We start from the raw sequence: 20,717 nt of genomic DNA on the forward strand, positions 1-20,717 counted from the left end.
AAGATAGGGAGGGGCTATGGGAGAAGCCTCCCAGCAGGCCCCAAACCTTATCTTCAGGGATATTTGTCTGCTCATCCAAAAGAGGCATCTGCTGTTGTCAGAAACTGCATCTGGCCTGAGGCAGAGAGCAGTGAGAAATTCTTGTCCATGTTGAGACTGTTGAGACCACATGCCTGCACATTCACAGAGCCATCACTGGAAAATATGCCAAGAGTGCCATCTAGGGCTGCAGAAGGGATAGCTCCAGTGATCTCTGTGGCTGGAAAGGGATGCAATCTCAAGAGCAGCTTTCCCAAGGCGGAGCAGTGCATTTGGTACAGGCTAGTCTGTCTGGACCTAGGGCTATGGTGGAGCCCTGGGCTCTCAGACTTTATCCTGAGGCCAGTCCAGCACCAGTGATGGCGATGGGGCTCTAGGTTTCTAAGGAGGCCGGCAGCAGAGCGGATGGACGCCGGGTGGAGGGGCACTACACTCTTTATCTGGCCCCAGCTCTGTCACAAGGTAACAGATGGCAGGGGGCCTGTGGCTGCTGGGGTCAGCACTATTCCAGGCCGGGAACACTGAGTGATCTTACAGTGCTCGGCTTCTCTGGTATAGGGAAACCAGCTCAGCACGGTGCTGTATAACTCAGGGTGGCTTTGTTGCCAGGTGCCATTTGCCTTTCCTCAGGCTTCCCAGTCCCCTCACGGCAGCAACAGCGGGAAGAGGACAGGAACAAGACACATCTTTGGGGCTGGCAGTCAGACACTTCTTGGGTTACCTGCTACCCCTGCTATCCTAACTTCTGTCCTTATAGCTCTGAGCACCTCAGGGCAGTCACTAGACAATGCAAACAGGAGCCCCCGAAGTTTTAAGGGAAATAACTTTTTGACCAGACCACAGTTTGATTGGATTAAAAAAGTGTATTGGACTTCCAATACTAAATAAAAACATGTAATTGTTTTTAAAAAGCCATAGAGTTTTACAGCATCAACTACAGAAAAGGCCAAACAAGTGTGTACAGAACCCAGTTCCAGCAGTCCTCCGGCCCCCGAGCAGGCAACAAGGCAACAAACACATTTGTTCCACACCCTCCCGAAGGAAGCTGCTGAGCTATAGCTCAACTAGGACACAACAAGACACACAATGGTTTAGTTTCCAGAACAACAGGAAAATATAAGACACATATTAAATTGTGAAATGGTGTAATACAGAATAGCTTTGCATTTTCTGAATTTAAAAAAATCCCCCAACTTTTAAGTTACTTTATTTAAAAATACATCCCTCCCCTATCCCATTGCAAATCTGTGGCAGTATCCAGGTACCAAGGCCCTGAGGTAACCGAAGTGTTGGGGTTTATGGGAAGGAACTCCCTAAATACTTAGCATGCTCTGAGCAAAGGCTAGACAGTTTCTGAGGAGTCTAGCCTCCAGGTGGCCGGAATGCTCTGGCTGCTTTTTGGAGGGCAGCCAAAGCACGCTGGTCGTCCCAGAGCCCTGCCTGGTACTGTCCTACGAACAGCTAGAAGAGCAGCAGGAGTTAGAGCATTGCATTTTTCACTGCCCCCGCCCCTCATCATACAAAGAGCCCATCTTGTTGAAAAGTAAAAAGGGTAAGACCCAAAAAGGGTAAAACAAACCTATGTTCAAGGGCAGATAGGCTGGCGTAGCCATTGGTACTGGCTGAAGAGCCGAAGCCTGATTTACTCTCTATACTGTCTCCCAGGGATTTGTTGGGGAAGAAGATGCCTGAGGGTTAGTCTTATACTTTTCATTATATATTAACATAAAAAGCCAAACAAATACACACCTCAGCGTCTCACCTCTAACACTCTGCAAAGGCAAAGGCTGCAGTGTGTGGCCGAGTCCTCAGCACACCTGGAATCTACTGCTACCTCATTCTAAGTGGGTTTGGCTAAGCTGCTGGTATGCTGCTGGTATAGGTGAAGCCAACTGCTTCCACTAACCTTCTTTCCACTATCTCTGTCCTCTGCTCCTTGTAGAATTCTGTTCAGAAACATGTGGGAAAGCCTCCTGGGCACCGTACCATCTTGCTTCATCCTAGTTGGTGCCTTTGAGGAAAGCCTCTGCAATGTGGAAATGAGAGCTGCCTGGCTGAGGCCTGGACCAGAGAAGCAGATATCCTGTTTGGAATAGGAAAACAAGCTCCTTCCTTAGCTTTTAACCTTCCAAAGAGAACCAGTGATAGTGGCACTAAGGGGGTCCCTGCCCTGTGCGTTCTAACTTCTCAGAGCAGCTGAGGCAGGCTCTGGTTCTACTTGGCATCACTCAAGCAATTAGAAACACATTGCTGGGAACCTCAGTGTGGACACTCCAAAAAGGACGTGACCAAGATACCGGAGCAGCTAAATCATCCAAACCACCATCATATGAGAACTCATAAGCTCATCCAAACAAAACTCCAGTTGCTATGCAGTGACACGAAGATGGACATGCCAGGTAAGGACACTGAAGATGCTGCTTCCATTCTCTGCAGGCTTCTGGAACAAAGTACAATGACAGAAACATTCACAGGGCCTCAGCAGCCCTCCATTTCCTATTCCCAATCCCCGACCCCACCCCAAATACTGAATCTGCACAGAAAGCAACAAACAAGTCTTTTCAATGTTACATTTCATTCAAATAGATCTGTAATCTCACAGTGATGAGAAGAGAAAGTCAGGCCTTTAATAATTATAATAAAAAAATAATAAAAAAGCTTACAAACAGCAATGCAACATTTCCCACCCCCCTCAAAGTGATGGATTAACAGCTGGTAGAGGATGCAATGTCTTAGAATTAAAAAATAAAAACAAAACCCAAAACAAGCCAACCCTGTCGACAGTGTCAAACAACCGCACTGTCAGTGACTTTCTAAGCCACCGGAACCAGCAGCCAGGTGTCAACTGCTTGTGGAGAACACCCCGGGCTTCCTTGGCTTCTGATAGTGTGTGTGTGTTAAAGTAAAATGAAATAGGACACACAATTGTACACAAACGCCAATGTCCACACTCCATAAATGTGATGCAGTTGCAGCGCAAAGACCCAGCCACTGGCCACAAAGTGAAAGGCAGGTTGCACTTCTTCTTGCCTCTTCCCTGGACACATAATTTTGGCCCATGGTGCCCAGTCCTGCAGGCTATCGGCAGGCAAAGGGAAGCTGCCTCAACACAAGTGTCACCCAGGCTGACCAGAAGGCAAGGTGGCTGTCCCTGGAGCCAGCTCCACACGGAGGCACTGGACGGCCTACTGGCTCCTGCTCTCAAGTGCTGTCCTCTCGGACTCTGTACAATTCCTTGTTTTCAAGGTTAAGTTCCAAGACTTCTAGACTCAGGCTTGGAGTCATGTCCAGGTGAAGGTCATCAAGCTGTTGTGATGGCATTTAAGTCCTTCATTAGTCCTTCCAGGTGGGCCATCTCTTTGGTCAGCTCATCTGGTTCATAACTCTACAGAAGGGAGAACACCATGGGAATGATGGAGAACTCTGGGAACGATCTGAAGAGCTGTCCAGGAAGGACAGCCCAGAGTACCAAGTGGCCTGGCCAAAGCTGCCCTGGGAAGCTGGTCTGAAACTAGGGTGGCTCCACAAAGCCAAAAGCAGCAGGATGTACTCAAGGCCATTAAGAAAGACAGCATTTCTTGACAATTCCCAATGCCTTTTGCCCAACGTACACACTCCTCAGCCCACGATAACCTTATAAGGCAGAGGTCCTGTTGCTTCCAGATCTTATCTAGATCTGTGTCAGAGCAATACAGTTTCTGTGCTCTGCAGCCTCTAAGTTTAAGCTTTCTCCTTAGAGAGCCCTGTATCTGGAAAGGCAGACTTGTTTATTAGGATTTGAAAACAATCTTAGGCACTTCCTCTTCCAGCATCCTCCTCAGAAAAGGCAGAGTGGAGCTCAGGAAGAAGGGATCAACCTGAAGGCACGGAAATGAGAGGGAGGATGTGTATGACTAACTATGACAGGATGATAAGGCACTTTAAAACTTACCAGAGTAGGTCTGAAATCAAACCAAACCCACAGCACATTCCCACAGTATGTGGAAATGCTTCAGGAGCATCTCCACCTGCTCAGTGAGCAAGTCACTCTGCTTTACACCTGTGGGTGGCAAAGACCTGAGTCCACACAAAAGTACAGCTAGCCAATAGCATGCAAGTGGACCCCTTGGGACATCCTGACTAAGCTGAGGGCCCCATGAACTTACACTCTCAGAGTCTTCCAGCATCCTGGTGGTCTCCTGTACTTCAGGGGCACTGGGAACAACCACTGGCATAGGAGGCCGGCTCCTTCCTAAAGTCCCGATGGAGGCTGTTTTCACTGAGTGGATGTGATGGTTCAGAGCTGAAGGGCAAAGGGAAGTTTTAGGTTGTGGCTAATGTTGTACCCTCTAGACCTCAGTAGTCTGCCAGCAGACTGAATGCTGTCTCAATGTGAGGGATGCATACATTCCCAGACAGGGATCCTGCTCTGAAAAGTTATTGGAGAAAGATGGAAGGAGGAAGGCAACAGAGCATCCAAGAGACACAGAAAACATCCCACTGTCTCTAGAAAACTTCACCCAGTGGTTTTCAAAGTATGGTGGCCCACAGACTCGTCACAGAACACCTGAAATCAAAGCTCATTTATTGTGACAATTAAGGTAGCATTTGACTTTTTGCTGTGTCTTACTTGTATTGAGGGTATACAGCAACATGGGAAAACTGTTAGAGCCTTAGCAAGAAAGGCAGAGCAATAAACTGTGAACTTATCCAGGGCATGCTCTCATATTTTAAAACGCCAGTTTATTACCCTTAACGAAGCAGTAAAAATTATGTTTTATTAAATCTTAGTTCTCAATTACATGCCTTTTAAATGGTGTGTGTAAGCAAATGCGAGTGTCCCTGCTGTAAACCACATATGGACAACTGTTCAAGAAGGGCACTATGACAGACTGAGAGCTGAGGTTCCAGCATATAACGAAACTTCAGAGACGACTGACAAATGGGTCACTCAGATATTTTCTAGAAATTGAAACAAGTGAGCTATGAACATAAGGAAAATATGATGGATACTGCCAATGTTAAAATCAAAGTTTTCCATGAAAATAACCATTTTGAAAACTTGTTTGTCATCTGACTGGAAAAGCTTCCTATATACAATGAATGTGTGAATATTTGGAGGATTTTATTAGTAAACCAAAAATTTTCCAAATGTCCAATGTATTTCCAATTACACATCCAAAGCACAAGCTAGATCAATGCAACCTCGTAGAAAGTGTGTGGAGTCCATGGATAGGTATAGATTCACATCAAAAAATCTTTTAAGAATCTACAACTTGTTGAGGTTTCCCATCGTGTCAGAAAAGAATACTTGACTGGGCTTGGTGACATATGGCTGAAATCTCAACTCTGAGACAGGAGTAAGAATTCTTGATCAATCTGAGCAATAGAGAAGTTCCCCCCCCGCTTTTTTTTGACTTTTTTAAAATTGTTTTTTATTAATTATAGTTTATTCACTTTGTATCCCAGCTGTAGCTCCCTCTCCCATCCCCTCCCAATCCTACCCTCCCTCCCTCTTCTTCTTCGAAGCCCCTCCCCCAGTCCAATGATAGGGGAGGTCCTCCTTTCCATTTGACCCTAGTCTATCAGGTCTCATCAGGACTGGCTTCTTTGTCTTCCTCTGTGGCCTGGTAAGGCTGCACCCCCCTTAGGGGGAGGTGATCAAAGAGTCAGCCCATGAGTTCATGTCAGAGACTGTCCCTGTTCCTATTATTGGGGAACCCTCTTAGACACTGAGCTCAGAAGTATCTTTTTTCCAAAAAGGAAGGTTCATAAAAGGCACACTCCCGTTTGCCAATTATGTGTCTGTGAGGGCAGATTTTTAACAACCAATACAATCTATTACAGTAGACTGAACGCAAGGGCAGATAGGAGAATGTAGCTGTTTTCTATCAAATCAGACACTTATAAGGAATAAGAGAAATGATAACAGTTCATCAAAAAAGTGTTATTTATCTTTTAAATGGATTAATTCTAGGAAATGTCTCATTTTTAATCCTTAATATATATTGACATACTCCATATGTAGAAACAAAATTGCTTTGGAATTCTTAGATTAGTCCCTCCATTCTTGGTCTTGGTAGTAGTCTTGATCCATGTGTCTTTGGACTAGCACTGATCTCTATGGTTTTTAAGGCATGAGGAGGCTTTGAGACTAAGGAACTTGAGAACCACAGCCTTATTCTGAAACAAAGCATACTAAGCAATGGCTGCTGCTGAGCAGTGAAGGAAAACCAACGAGATGCCCTATCTTGGGAGTCCCAGCCTCCCAGGCCCCTCTTTAGCCTGTAGTGTCTTTAGTGTGAGGCGATTCCAGGGGCCTAGACAGACCAGCTTTGTTGTCCAAACCTGTCACCAGATTTTAATGTAAGGATTCTACACAGAAAACACAGTCCACAAGCTCAGTCCCTGTTCACTATTACATTATGCTGTGGCTTGTATGAATGCCCCCAAAAGGGTACAACAACACACAGTTTCTCTAAGTTGCTAGGAAAATCTTATTGGATATTTGCTTTGTTCTTCCTAAAAAAGGGATGGTGGGCTGAGCAGTGGTGGCATACATCTTTGATCCTAGCACCTGGGAGGCAGAGGCTAGCCTGGTCTACAGAGCAAGTTCCAGGCCGGCCAGGACCACACAGAGAAACTCTTGTCTCAGAAAAGGGGGGTGGGGGTGGGGATGGGAGGAGAGACTTCTATCCCAAACCGGAACCAAAACATCCCTCAGCCGTGCTACTCTCCACACTCACCTTGCTGGGACAGTAAAGGTGTGCTTGGCAGTGCAGGATCATACACAGGAGGTCCCGGGGGCGGGATTGCTGGCACAGCAAAACTCTTCAGTGGGTGGGAAGGGCGGACATGGGCTGTGGGAAGGCTCTGGCCTGAGTCTTCCTCCTGGGAGCTAGCCAAGTAAGAGGAACTAGTAGCACCTTCAGGATCTTGATGATCAGTGCAGCACGTCTGAGACGAAGAAGCTGGCATGGTATCCGTGCTGGGGGTATTTCGAACAGATTCTATAACAGGAAAGCCTAAATGTTAGCATTTCCTTACTATTAAAACATGCAGTTTTGCCTACTTCTAGGGGTTCCCTAAGCCTGTTCAATAAGCACTTGAGGAGATTAATGCTGGTCCAAAGACACATGGATCAGGGTCACTGCCAAGGCTAAGAATGGAGGGACTAATCTAAGAATCCCAAAACAACCTTGTTTCAACCAGTTGTTTTCAACTTTTTTTTTTTCCCCACTTACTTTAGGTAGTTGTTAAGTTTATAAATTTAAAGTACTTGTTATGGAGTTCTTATGAAGGTTCCTAAGACTAGCAAACTTCACTCACTGATTGGTAGTCTCAGAAACTGGCCTTTCAGAGACAACCATGTCTAGTAATGACGGCTGGATAATACGCACCAGGAACTGGCCCTGTCAGCGAGGCTTGGCGGTACCTGCAGGCGAGGCCAGTGCTCATGTACTATGCCGCCATCATCAATGTGAATGGCCTCATGACAATAAAGTCTCACAATTGCCTAGGGGTCTGCACACAGCTGGAGACTGTCACATGAATGCTGTTTTTACCCAGAGGCATAAAACACGAGGTGTGAGAACAAGAACACAAAGTACAAAGAGGAAGAAGTATCCTGAAGACAGCACAGTAGGGCAGGAAAAGTAGCAGCCCTGGGGTCAGCCGGTCCTCTACCTACTTTAAGAAAACTACATGTGCTACATGAGTGAATCTGGCAAAGTCACCGAATCTCCGAGTATTACTTTCTTCATCTATAACACATGGAGACAAACACAAAATCCATTAAATAAGATGTATATAAAGAGCATTTGAACACAGTGCCTGTAAACAGAGGTTCTTTTTGTAGACCACTGAGTATTATTCTATTTATTTCTCCGAGTAATCTGGGAGGCTAAGCAGGTCACCCATAGACAGGCCCAAGTTTAAATCCCTGCTCGGATTCTCAGGCTCAGGTTCTGAAGCCCTACATATTTCCTGCCTTTTTCCACCTGGTGCCACTTGTCTCCCATTGCCAAGCAGAAGCAGCAGTACCAGGGACTGGGTGATTTTCACACAGTGTGAACAGGATGGACCACCATCTCACCCAGGAAGGAGGCAGGGAGCCCAGCTTGAGCAACGGGCTACAGCAGGCAGCCTGAAGGGTTCTAACTTTTGTGAGTTCTCAGCTTTAAGAGCGACATGTAAGCCGCTTGCAGAATTTCACCTGCTTCCCTGCCTTAGTGAAAAAGCCATCAGTCTGTCCCCTGGGGCTGTCAGGAGACAGGACAGACCATGTGTTTAAAGGCCTCGGGTCCCACGGACAAGGTGCGTGCACACCTGCTGCCCCACCCCACCCCGACTGGGCCACGGCAACCTCGCCAGGTTCACACACTTCTTGCCCTCTCGAGTCCAGGCTGGGTGCCACTTCTCAGCTTGCTCACGTCTGCTACAACTGTGGCTGGGAGCTGCTGGTCACTGTCTGTGACCCAGGCCCAGCCAGAAGCTGGCTAGGAAGGGAAATGAGGGGCTGTGAGAGAAGGGGTGTAAGCCCTGACCGTGTCACCAGGCAATAGCTAATATGGCAGGCCGGCTCTGTGTTCAAGGGGATTGTCTTTTACAGAGGATAGGAGGAGAGGGAGAAAGGAATACTCAGTTGCTGCATGTGTCAAAGCCCTAGCCACTGCCACAGACTAAGGTTGCTCTGTGTACTCTGGAGGGTAGCAGAACACTGTGTTCTCCAAGGAGATGCTCCTCAACACTCTACACTAGGCTCTAACTAGACCACTAGGCTCGCACTAAACTTTCTGCTTTGGTACTGGGTCTAGTGCCTTACTTTTCAGAGTTGTTTAAAATACACAATGTTCACAATGGTCGGACAGAAAGTGCTTTTCCCATGGCAAGCTGTGGTAAATGCTCTCAGAGTAGAGACTACTTGGGCAGGCGCCAGTTCTGCACACCTGAGGTTATGAAAACAGCAGGCTAAGCTCAAACAACATAAGGGCTTGGGGAAATACAGAGCAGGAGAATTTGGATAACGTCTAGCTACTGGCTCTATTTTTCAAATAGATCTCTAATGAGTATGTCACTATTTCTCTGGGCATCAAGGCAAGGATGGCATTAGTAATGTTCCCTCTCCCTTTCCTCCCTTTCTGTCCCAGCAGATAAAGAAGAGAATTCTACCAATACCAGGCCGCTTAGATGAGAGCTCAGCGGGAACTCTGCTAGTCTCTTCTCAACTCCCTATGCTGTTCCCAGTCCAGGACAAAGGAGGAGAGGGGTAGACTAGAGAACCTGCCATATACTCACAGTTCCTTAGGTGAGGATTGTGTGGGCTGGATCTTGTAGCCTTCAAAATGGTAAGTGTGGTGAGACATAAAACTAATCTTCCTGAGAACAAGACTGGATTAGAAAGTTGCATTCTAACATTCACTGTTCTAAGAGATTGTATCTGTAAGACAAACTTTGGCTCCCATGCAGCTGGCTGGAATTTATCTATTCCTAAATGTAGTTCTGAAACCTAAATTTGGAAGGAGATAGTATGAAGGCCAAATTTAGGTGTGGGTTCAAGTAGGTAACAGCACTAACAGTGTGAAGCACTAAGAGCTATTAAACAAACCTTTAGACATCCCTTGAAGCTTTGACTTTCATTTGGTATTCTGGGCATATTAATGACTGATCAATACTGATGAAAACTTGAGACCAGCCTACTCCACAAAGCAAGTCCAGGACAGCCAAGGCTCACAGAGAAACTCTGTCTTGTAAAACAAACAAACACAAACAACAACAAAATGGAGCTCACTAGAATTTTCCTTTTTTCTCAGAACCTCAACATTTAGTTTTTTTTCCAATAATAACTATTAATAGGCAAATTTCAAATTATGAAAAATCATTGATGGTATATGTAAGACGTTACCTGGATTTATAGCTAAATCTACAAGACTGAAATTAATTTGTAGCCAATGGGCATAAACAGTCTATTCTTTGGCTCTCTTATCTTCATTCTTCTCTCCTTAAGGCTGTCTGGTGAAGCTATGATTTCCAAATGAGGGCGCATTCGTCTGGCAGATCATTTCAGACACACTGAAGACCGTGGCACCACCTTACTGCAGTTTAGAGATGTCTCCCAGTCCCTAAGGTGGCCCTGCTGCTTTTTGGATGCTGTCCTTACTTTGGTCCACAGGGCAGTAATTTCACATAATGACTGGCCTACATACATCCCCAACATTAGAGTGACTGAGGCAACTCCTGGTTTCTAAAAGCCACTCTGAATACACTTCTCTTTCAAACTGTAGAATTAAAAAAAAAAAAAAGGAGGTTGGAAAAGGTGACAAAGTTAAGGTGCGAGGCTTATTGGAAGAAGCTTATGCAATTCAAGTTGTTGCTGCTTTTTACTAAATGACACCTTGCACGAAATTCTTAAACACAGGGAGAAAAGTGCAGTAGATTTTACAGAAAGAAATTTGAATCCATCATAGAAATGTTATGATAAACAAGTAACACTAAAAATTTTGAAATAGGGCAAGTCCTTCCCCATCCACTTGCCAACTCTTGGAATGCTTTCAACATCTGGCCTTGAGACTCATCTCTCACCTGTGGAATTGGCCCTGTCTGAAAGGGACATGGATGTGCCAATGGGCCATGGGCTGCTTGGGTGGTAGAGATGACTGCGGGCTGGAGAAGCGAGGCTGCTGGAGTGGAAATGATGGTGAGGGTTATCGAGAGAATGGATGGGATGGGCACTAATCACAGCTGTGAACGAACACAAGACAGAGAGATGCTTAACACGTGTGCACAGACATGCGGAAGCCAGCCCTTCCACCTCCCGTTCACCCAATCTTTACTCTGGCTTTTTAGTGGCAAGTGGCTGGACAAACAGCCATCAATTTTATACCTGGCTTAACAAACGAACACACTTCTGAGCATATTCTATCGCTATACATAACAAGAAAGTCTGTGGGATATATTCTGTTAACAGTGGTAATTTTTCAGAGAACAGCAGTCAGGATTAAGGGAGTATTTTTCTTTGATTTATCTGCATTTCTGAATTCTATTATAAACATTAATCACAAGAATATTATAATGCCTATTTAAATGTGTCACAAATCCATAATCAAATATTGCGTCTATTATTTTTTCTATCCTGCTAAAAAGACATTAGTATGTCCCTGCCAAGGGACATTAGACTACTTTGAGATATTTTCAATTAATGGGTATTAATAAGCACGTAGCTATTTGTTCAGTTTTGATATCTTGAAAGAAATATAAATAAACATCTTTTAGCCCTCATACTCCAATCTAGTAATAAAAGTATGAATTATAGTAGTACAGCATCATTTATTACTGTGTTCTGCCTGGGAGCTCAGCCACACCCATTAGCATTTTATGCTATGAATAGAAATTTCCCAGCTTCTTTTTCCTGACTAAGGATTCAATTTAAGTAAAGAATACAAAGTTCTAGATAGCTTCCACATGTAACTTCCTATGAAACCTCTTTAATAAGCTTCCTGTTTTAGCCTGAGATATAAACATGAAAAAAACAAGACACCCAGAGTCAGGAAATACAATTTTCTTAGGTACTCCTTAGAGCAGTTGAAGAACATCGTTTATGATCAAGGTAACAACCTGTACACTGCCCTACTAGGCAAACATGCAGGTAGGGCAGATGAGGGACACAGGGGTTAACCCCCACAACTCCGGTTTAAAGCAGCATTTTCATAAAACTTTCATAATGAAACTAAATCGGCTCTTTGGAACCTATCAAAATATCTTCTTTTGTGTAGAATCTCCACAGATCTTTGTGGGGATATCAACATCACTCTGGGAAGAGAACCCCCAGACCATGAAATAGATGCCTTTCTTCTCCAGCTGCTTTCAGGGGTCAAAGCTCTAGCAGCTCCACAGGAATAAATAACTAGGAAAGCTGGCCAAGAAGGGTGATCAGTTAGTCTTAGATCAAGATCTCCCTTGGGGCAAGAGAAGCAGTTTTCAAAGTGAGATGCTTCAAAATTAGTATTTTCTAAAATTTAGGTTGGGGTGAAGGAGTAAAATTGAGCTTGACCTATGAAGTACATATGATGAAGGAAAACAAAAACAAAAAAACAAAAAACAACAACAGGAGAAAACAAAATAGATTTTGTTTTCTTTTAAAAGCTATTTCAAGTGGTTACAAATAAATAAATAAAAAGATGGATAAATAAATAAATAAGTAGTGAATGTTTTAGTGTAGGATGAAGTTACCTAAATCTGAACTTAGGTTCACCTCATCCTGATGCCAGCAAGCCCATCTAGCTCTGCCTAGACCTAAGTGTGTGGATGTCAGGTGCACAGCTCCAACTTCATTCCAGGACCCAGAGCTCAAGGAATTCAAACTTGTAAAAAAAAGGGCTGGTATGTAGGTTTCAAAAAGGATTTCTCAAAGCTCTCAATGTATACAGATACCTGGTTTCAGATTCTTGAATGAAAGACTGTATCAACTACCCAATTGTTTGGGCAAAAATTTCATAATACTCTATATTCATAGACATTTCTTTCTCATCAAAACCAAGACCAACCAACCAATCACCCACCCACCCGACCAAAAAAAGAAAGAGAAAATCATTTCAACTGGAATTGTATCTATTTTCCTTGACATATTTAATAAATTTAGAAAGAGTTCAATTTTCTAAGTCTTAGAAATAAGCCAGTTCTGGCAGGAACATCTTAGAACATTCAGATTATCGTCTTCTTAAAAGGTAATAAATAAAAAAATAAATAAATAAAAAAAAATAGTGTCTTCTTTGAGCATACACTGTGAGGCATGTGTGAGCGAGGGGAGACAATGTGCACGCTTGGAGGTTCCATCAGAAGTGTGGATGAGAGATTTTCCAAACAGGATTCCATGGCACAAATTCCGTGTAGAACATCCGAAGCTATTTAATCTCTCACTTGTTGCAGAGACGCAGCGAAGCGCCCTCTCAACTGCAGACCCACGCTAGCAGCTGGTCTAAAAGGCCTTCCTATCTTCAGACAGAAGCAAGGGAAAGGACACAGCAGTTTGAAAATAATGGCTCTCTCACTGCCTTTCCCCCTGTGGAGACAGGGTCTGACTGACTGCCAATCCTACCTTCCCTTCCTCATCTCCTCCCATGCCCTTCCCCAAGTCCACTGATAGGGGAGGTTCTCCTCTCCTTCCCTTGTCAGGTTTGTTTTTTAAGTGTTTTCTCTCTGTGGCATGCCTTCTGTTCTTTTACTACTTTTACATAGACAGTATTTTGTTTTAGTGACGTCTAACCAACACACCTTTTTCTTTCATGGATCGTGCTCTTGGTATTTGTATTGCTGAGGTTGTTTAAAGGAGAAAAGTATACTTCATGAATAAAGGGCTAACTGAGGTTCTTAGGCCTGCAGTCAAGCATCTCTAGAGCCACACTGCTAGCTGGGAAGTTGGCTTTTGAATTTATTTATAACTTAAAAAAATGTTACTCTCAAAAATATTTAATTTTTATTTTTCTGTATATGGATGTTCTGGTATTTCTGTGCAACATGGATACGGCTGCTGTCTGTGGAGGCCAGAAGCGGTGTCAGGTTCCCCAGAAACTGGAGTTACAGATAGTTGTGAGACAGCATGATGGTGCTAGGAATTGAACCTGTATCTTCTGGAAGAGTAGCCAGTATTCTTAAACACTGAGCCATTTCTCTAGCTCAAGATTAACATTTATTATGAAATACAGTAACGCTTTGGTATTTCTTCTTATAAAGCTGCACAATATTGGCAGTTGGTCCTTTTTCTTGGAATCAAGAGAAGTTAAACAGACTGCTCAGAGATATTTCCCACCGTGACATGAAGACTGCTAGTACTTCGGGAAAGAGAAGCTTTTACTTACGCTGCGGTGGCTGAGAGTCAAAGGGCATCATCATTTTTGGTCTCATTCCCCTCCTTCCAGCCAGTGTAGACATGCTGTCCTCTGACTCATGCCCTAGATAGAAAGCATGGAGGTTAGCAGCAAGGGTATGCCTTAGGCCTCTGAGCAGCCTCAACAGGAGCAAATTCTACTGGAGGGTTTAGACTTCACAAACAATGCACCAGGGCAAGGCATTTACATGTACAGCATCATGGGAATTCCTGCTGAGATTCAATGAGGAAGACATGATGGTTCACACTGTACTTCAATGAAGTGTGTGTAGAAGGTTTTCAACTCCATGTGATAGCTGAGTTCAATGCAAAGGACATAGTCCAATGTATATGCATGAATTAGGGGGCTCAAATGCTTGACTGAAGCCTGATGAGACACTTAAAAAGATCTAGAAGGCTACTCCTAAATGATACACAATCTCTCCCTTTCTATGTTCATCAAATACTGGAAAAAAAAAATCCCAAGATACACATTTCTTTAAAACTAATCTCTTAACCAAATTATCAAATTCAGGCAACCTTACAAAGGGGAAATGGTACCTCTGTATGAATTCCGCCTTTGATGGATATTGCTATCCATGGAATTGTCAACTGGTGTAATATCTTGAGAGTTTCGAGGGATTGGAGTATCAGTCATGACAGGGTTTGGATCTGGAGACTTGTCAATAGGCTTCAACTCTAGTCTTTCATGATGGATCCATAGGTCTGGAGGCTTCACATCTTTGCAATTGCCCTTGTACTTATGGGAGCCATTCACTGATTTGCAGGCAGCTCGTTTCCTAGGCACAAAGTTAAGGGCAGTTTTTAAAATACACTTCTTTTGAATATATTTGTTAAAACATTGTGATTAAAACTGATTGTCTTCTGCTGGGCATGATACTGGTCTCTAATCCCAATTCCTTGAGGCAGGGGCAGGGTGATAACACAGTCAAGACCTGCCTAGGCTACAAGGGTTCAAGGGTAGCTTATGCCGCTTAGCAAGGTCTACTCACAAAATAAAAGTTGAAAAGGACCTGGAGATTAGCTGAGTAGCACAGTATTTGTCTAGCATGTGTGAGGTCCTAAATGCAATCCCCCATCAAAACAAAACTACTTCAACCCAAAATAAAACAATATAAATGCTGCCCTTCTGAGAGATGCTTTAAACAAAGGCAGAAATGGAAACAAACAAACAAACAGCAACTACAACAACAAAATCAGAGATAAGAGGTTTATTTCTGGAAATAGTAAATGTTTTTGCTTTGTTCATACATTATCTGGATACTGTGCCAGAACAGACTTAAATATTGTCTTTTTTAAGTTAGGAGAATGAGACTGCCTTTAAAAAAACAAAAGCTCTAAAGCAGATGGTTCCTGTACAAGCTTCTGCCGGACAGAGAAAGGACAAGAAGTAAAAATGCAACAATAAGAAGAGGTAAAATCTGACAGGGGAAGGAGGCCTTTTCTAGGGAACCCACTAGGACTCTCAAACATGTGGAGTCAGGAATGTGGTGACACTCTGCACTGTGCTGTAGTTTCTTCCCTTACTCACTCACTCATTTCCCCATTCAATAACCATGTATTAGCCACCTTGTTCCTGTCAGATCCTGTGCTATACTGCTGTGCCCTCAGCACTTTTGGTCAAGTGAGGAAAGTGACACTGAACTATTTTTAAATGCTCGGAGCTTACCAAAACACCAACTGTTAATCTTAATAGTTGGAGCTCAGGTAGACAGCAAAAGTGTACAGCAGTGACTTTTATGTTGAGACATAATGGGGACGGCATGCGTATTCCAGGTGGTGGAATCAGCTTATGTCAAAGCCCTGAAGTGGAACAGCAGCAGCCGTGTATACTAGAAGGATTCTGCAAATCCTGAATGATGAGAACATGAGCCATGAAGAGAACGATGGGAAACAGTGCTCGGAAGGTAGTCAAGAACCAGATTATAAAGGGCTTTTTAGCAGTACTAAGAATTTGAATTTCCCTCTATAAGAAATGAGAAATAATTTAATGGTTTTAAGCAAGAGAGTAAGGAGGACAATCTGAGTTAAGACTTTATCCCTACCATCTTGTGAAGAATGGATTTGAGAGTTAGAGAACTGGAGGAGGCCATCAATGCTGGCCTGTGACAGTGGAATGAAGGAGGCAGATTTGCAAGGCATTATTTATTTAGGAGGCAGAAATACTAGGACTTAGTGAGGGAATGAACACAGACTGGGTGGGGATGAAGAAAAAAAAAAAAAAAAGAAGTAAATGGCCAAGGCTTCTGACTCAGGCTGCTTACTTACACTGGGAAGAGTAGACTAAAATAAATTTTATGGGAAGTACTATGAATTGGCTTGGACATGTAAATTAATTACTTTTCTCACTGCTATAACAAACTATCTGTGTGAAGCAATTTTAAGAAGGAAGGGTTTATTCTAGCTAACAGTTTGAGAGAATACGTTCCACTGTGACCAAGAAGTGCAGATTGCCCAAGAATTGGGACTGGGCTATAAAACCTCAAGGCCAGCTCCCAGGGAACACTTCCTTCAACAAGGATTCCTATCCCAAAGGTTTCATAACCTTCTTAGAAGAAAGAGGCCCAGCTGGAAATAGAAACAGTTTCTGGGAAGCATACAGTAAATGAAACCACAGAAGTGCACCAGATCACATCAAAGAGACTGGAGAAGAGAGGAAGTTCTGACTCAGGTACTGCAGACTGTGTGTAACCTAATGAAATCAACTGTGGAAAAAAAAAAGTACATTAGAAAGGACTAAAGCCTGAACATGAACACGCAGTGAGGAAAAAAAGACTCCAAACTAGTATAAATAGGTACAGTGGACCCTCATATTTTCAGATTCAACCAACTTCAGATTGAAAATATGTTGTTCTTAAATTTCACTGAATGTGTTAACTTTTCCTTGTCTTTATTCTTGAAGCAGTGCAGTGTAAAATCATTTGTATAGCAAGCACTCGGTAGTCACGTTATTAATGTGGAGATGCTTTCGTAGCCAAGATGGCTGTGCTGCCTCTAGCTGACGGGAGCTGACAGGCTCCTACTACATACATGATACCGTTTTAAGCTGAGCATCCCTGACCTGAAAACTACTGGGCACGCACCTACAATCCCAGCAGTTCGGAGGCTGAGGAAAAGTGGTACAGCTTTGAGGAAAGCTTGCTGCAAAACCTTGCCGCAAAATACCAAACAATTATTCGGAAAATTTTAGATAGATGGTGATATGATGAAGTAACTCTCATCTGCTACAATTTGGATGTGGTTTTCCCTCCAAAATTATGTGCTGGAAACCTGGTCCTCATTAGTGGTAATAAGATGTAATGGAATATTTAAGAGATAGAGCCTAGTGAGAGAGAATTAAGTCAATGGCATCACCTTGGAGATTAAACAGTTCTCACAGAACAGGTTGTGTAATGAGGCCTGGAATTCACTTCCTTCATCTTCTTTTACATATGACTCTTCTCCTTTCTGTTTCTCAGCTCTCCTGTGGCAAGGGACCTTTACCAGCACATCAGAATCATGCTGTTTGGATCCTTCAGCCAACAAATACTAAAACAAATAAACCTCTTTACAAAGTGCTCACCCTTGGGGTATTTTTATGTACAAACACAAAACACAATAATATATCATCTGAGAGCTTCTATCTTCTTGAAGCAGAATCCTGGGTCATCTGTCAAGCATCAGGGAGCTAAAGAGAATGTGTTGAGAAACAATGATGGCCTAAACTCTAAATTCTCTATTGATGCTGACATTGTAAATTGCTCTAACAGCCACAACCTGAACAGAAGGTACTTCAAGTATTAGAGAGTAAGAAAAGGAACAAGAAGGACTCATTTATATTTTTTAGTGGCTAATAGAATACCCAGCAGCAGCTTAGGGGGAGAGGGTGGGAACAGCTTTTTGACCATTTGATGTAACTGTTTTAAACAAGGGGACCCAAATCTGTTGGACTTGCAGATTCAAATACAGAATACAGAACCTATTTTCCTAGTTTCAATCTGAAGAGACTTTCATTTTTACTTATTTTGAGTTTTAACTCCTTCTAAAATACTATGGGAGTCTGTTTCTTTTTTCTTTTTGGTATGTTTTCATTTTGCTTTTTAGATACTATTAAAGATATCAAGAATACTAAAATTAGCTGTAAGAGAAAGTTCTTAAAGATACATAAAAGCACCAAACACAGAAATCTGTAGAAATGTTCTAAAAAAGCTGTCTTTCAGGCTCTGAAGAAAAAGTTTTCCATAATAAAAACCAAACGAGAGGCCTATTAAAAGGAAGCTCCCTTCTCTTAGAAAAAGGATACAATGTAAACAGTAGAAAGCTATTTGAAAGAGATTTAATATATCACATGACTTATCTGACAAAAAGTCACTCAAATAGAGCAGTTACAAGGTAGCTTATTGCCAATCCTATGTACTGAAAACAAATACATTGGATGGACACAGTGGCACACACCTTTAATCCCAGCACCAGAGCAGAGACAAACTCTGTGTAGTTTGAAGCCGACCCGGTGTATGTAGCAGGTCCTAGGCCAATCAAGACTACATAGTAAAAGCCTACGTATGCACACACACACACAGATACGCCATGATATTTGTATTAGGCTAATAGTTCCCTCTCACCTTCCATGGCACACAGGCTGTGAAACAGCCTGTGGTAAAGGTGTGCTCTGAGACTCTAGGTGTTTTGCTTGCTATGTGCATATACAGATGTGCTTTCTGACTTTTATGGTAAATAAAAGGGCATGAGCAGAATTTTTTCTTCATCTCATTAAATGTTTTTTAATCTCCTCAATGTTTTATTTCTCATTTTTTTCATGCATGCATATGTGTTTGTGTGTGTGTGGTTGTGTAGACATGTGTGCAAGTGTGTATGGAGTCCAAAGATTGACATATGGTGTCTGCCTCTATTACTCTACACCATATTTTTTTTGAGTCTGATTAATTTATTTATACTTTACATCCCAGTCGTAGATGGGATGTAAAGTATAAATCCCAGCCCCACTCTCCCTCCTGTATCCCCTCTCGCTTAGTCCTCAGAATAGGGAAGCTTCCCTGGACCCCCTGCCTCCCCAGTTCATCTAGTCGACTGCATGAGGGCTGAGTTCATCTTCTTCCCATGGTAAGGTAGCCCCATCCTGGGAAAGTGATCAAAAAGCAGGCAACAGAGTCCTTGGCAGAGATAGCCCCTGCTCCCCTTCCTAGTGAACCCACATGAAGGCCGAGTTGCCCACTGGCTACTATGTAGAGGACCTAGGTCCAGTCCTTGCATGGCCCCTCGTTGGTACTTCAGACTCCTTAGGTTCTTCTGGGCCATGTTAAGTTGGGCTGTTGTAATACTTTTGTAAACACAAAAGTATGATTCTCATAACCCTGAAGCCTAGAATTTGAGTGATCCTTTCATTGAAAAGACAGTGTTAAAAAAGCCATGTCCTAACCTTTGATAAAGGGGGAAAAAAGCTACCACAGTTCAGCATATAAGCACATACTTGTATATTGGTGTTATATTTTTAGATTTCAGGGCTAGTCGATATATAAATATATGTGTAAGCATTTACACACACATCCTTGCCATTGTGCAATTTGGAAGGACTAATAGATGACGATAAGCTCTCAATCTGACTGTATCCTAAAATATAGACTCAATTCTTTTCAATACTGCTTAGTTGTTTCAATGTCTTTCAACTTGAAGTGTTTTATTTTTTTTACTGTCTTAGAAAGTCATAGTATGATTTAAACATTTCTCAGTAGAGAGTAATATAATTAAATAACCACTAAAACAACAGTAAAAACAATTTTTCAGGACTTCACATGAAAACTACTTTGGTATACTTATGTCTATAAGACATACTTTAGTCTCAGTAACATTGTATTTACTTGATTTTATGTGAGGGAAAGTAAACAGGTATAGTGCTAAACTATGGAGAAAATAAACTCAAAACAAAATATAATTAATTTTGAATGTATATAAACATCAGATTAATTTTAGTCTCTAATTTTCATGAAAAAGTATAAGCTAATAATAAATAATTTATTCAGACCAGATCTTTGCTAAAATGTTAAAACATTTGAGGGTAGTGCATTTGAGGGGTAGAACGACTTCTGCTGCTGTCACAAACACTACGACCAAAGGCAATTTGGGGAGGGAAGGGTTTGTTTGGCTTACAGGTTAGAGTCTACCATTACATGCAACAAGTACAGGAATCCAAGAGGAACAGAAGCAGAGGCCGTGGAGGTCTTGCTCCCCAGCCTGCTTTCTTACACAACCCAGGACGCCTGGCCAGGGGTAGGGCTACCTACAATGGCTGAGCATCCCCCAATAAATCATTAAGAAAGTTCCATCGTCTACACACCAATCTGATGTAAACATTTCCTCAGTCAGGATTCCCTTACATTAAAGCAAGAGACAATTCCAACAGTATTTTAAAAAGCTCAGTGAAATCTGGGACTCATAATCTGAGCACGGAACTGATTGAGCAGGCTCATTTCCCCAGCCCTGACATCTGCAGCTCCCACAGTTTGTCTCATTTGGTCCCACAGCACACCTGGTGCTGTGTTCGTGCACAGTCCTAGCATATTCAGTATGCTGTGCTCCCTGCTGCAGCCACAGCACTCTCCCCGCCCCGACTTTCTTTCTTTTCTTCTTTCTCTTTCTTTCTTTCTTTCTTTCTCTCTCTCTCTCTCTCTCTCTCTTTCTTCCTTCCTTCCTTCCTTCCTTCCTTCCTTCCTTCCTTCCTTCCTTCCTTCCCTCCCCTCCCCTCCCTCCCTCCCTCCCTTCCTTTCTTTCTTTCTAGGATAGGAGCTCTACAAGGACCAAATATATCTGGGCACAGGGTCTT

General features: G+C 42.9%; 1 protein-coding gene across 1 annotated transcript in view; it reads right to left on the reverse strand.

The window, feature by feature from the left end:
• Nucleotides 1-882: 882 nt before the first annotated feature.
• The window catches only part of Neo1 (neogenin 1), a 193,184-nt gene continuing 173,349 nt past the window's right edge, over nt 883-20,717 (reverse strand). The window contains exons 27-32 of the mRNA XM_055622080.1: nt 14,441-14,679; nt 13,872-13,964; nt 10,600-10,758; nt 6,765-7,028; nt 4,185-4,321; nt 883-3,424 (exon numbers count right to left, since the gene is read on the reverse strand). Coding sequence (XP_055478055.1) covers nt 3,341-3,424; nt 4,185-4,321; nt 6,765-7,028; nt 10,600-10,758; nt 13,872-13,964; nt 14,441-14,679 — 976 coding nt within the window. The 3' untranslated portion in view covers nt 883-3,340. The remainder of the gene's footprint in view (nt 3,425-4,184; nt 4,322-6,764; nt 7,029-10,599; nt 10,759-13,871; nt 13,965-14,440; nt 14,680-20,717) is intronic.

Source organism: Psammomys obesus, unplaced genomic scaffold (genome assembly GCF_907164565.1).
Source record: "Psammomys obesus unplaced genomic scaffold, mPsaObe1.curated_primary_1811, whole genome shotgun sequence".
NCBI lineage: Eukaryota > Metazoa > Chordata > Mammalia > Rodentia > Muridae > Psammomys > Psammomys obesus.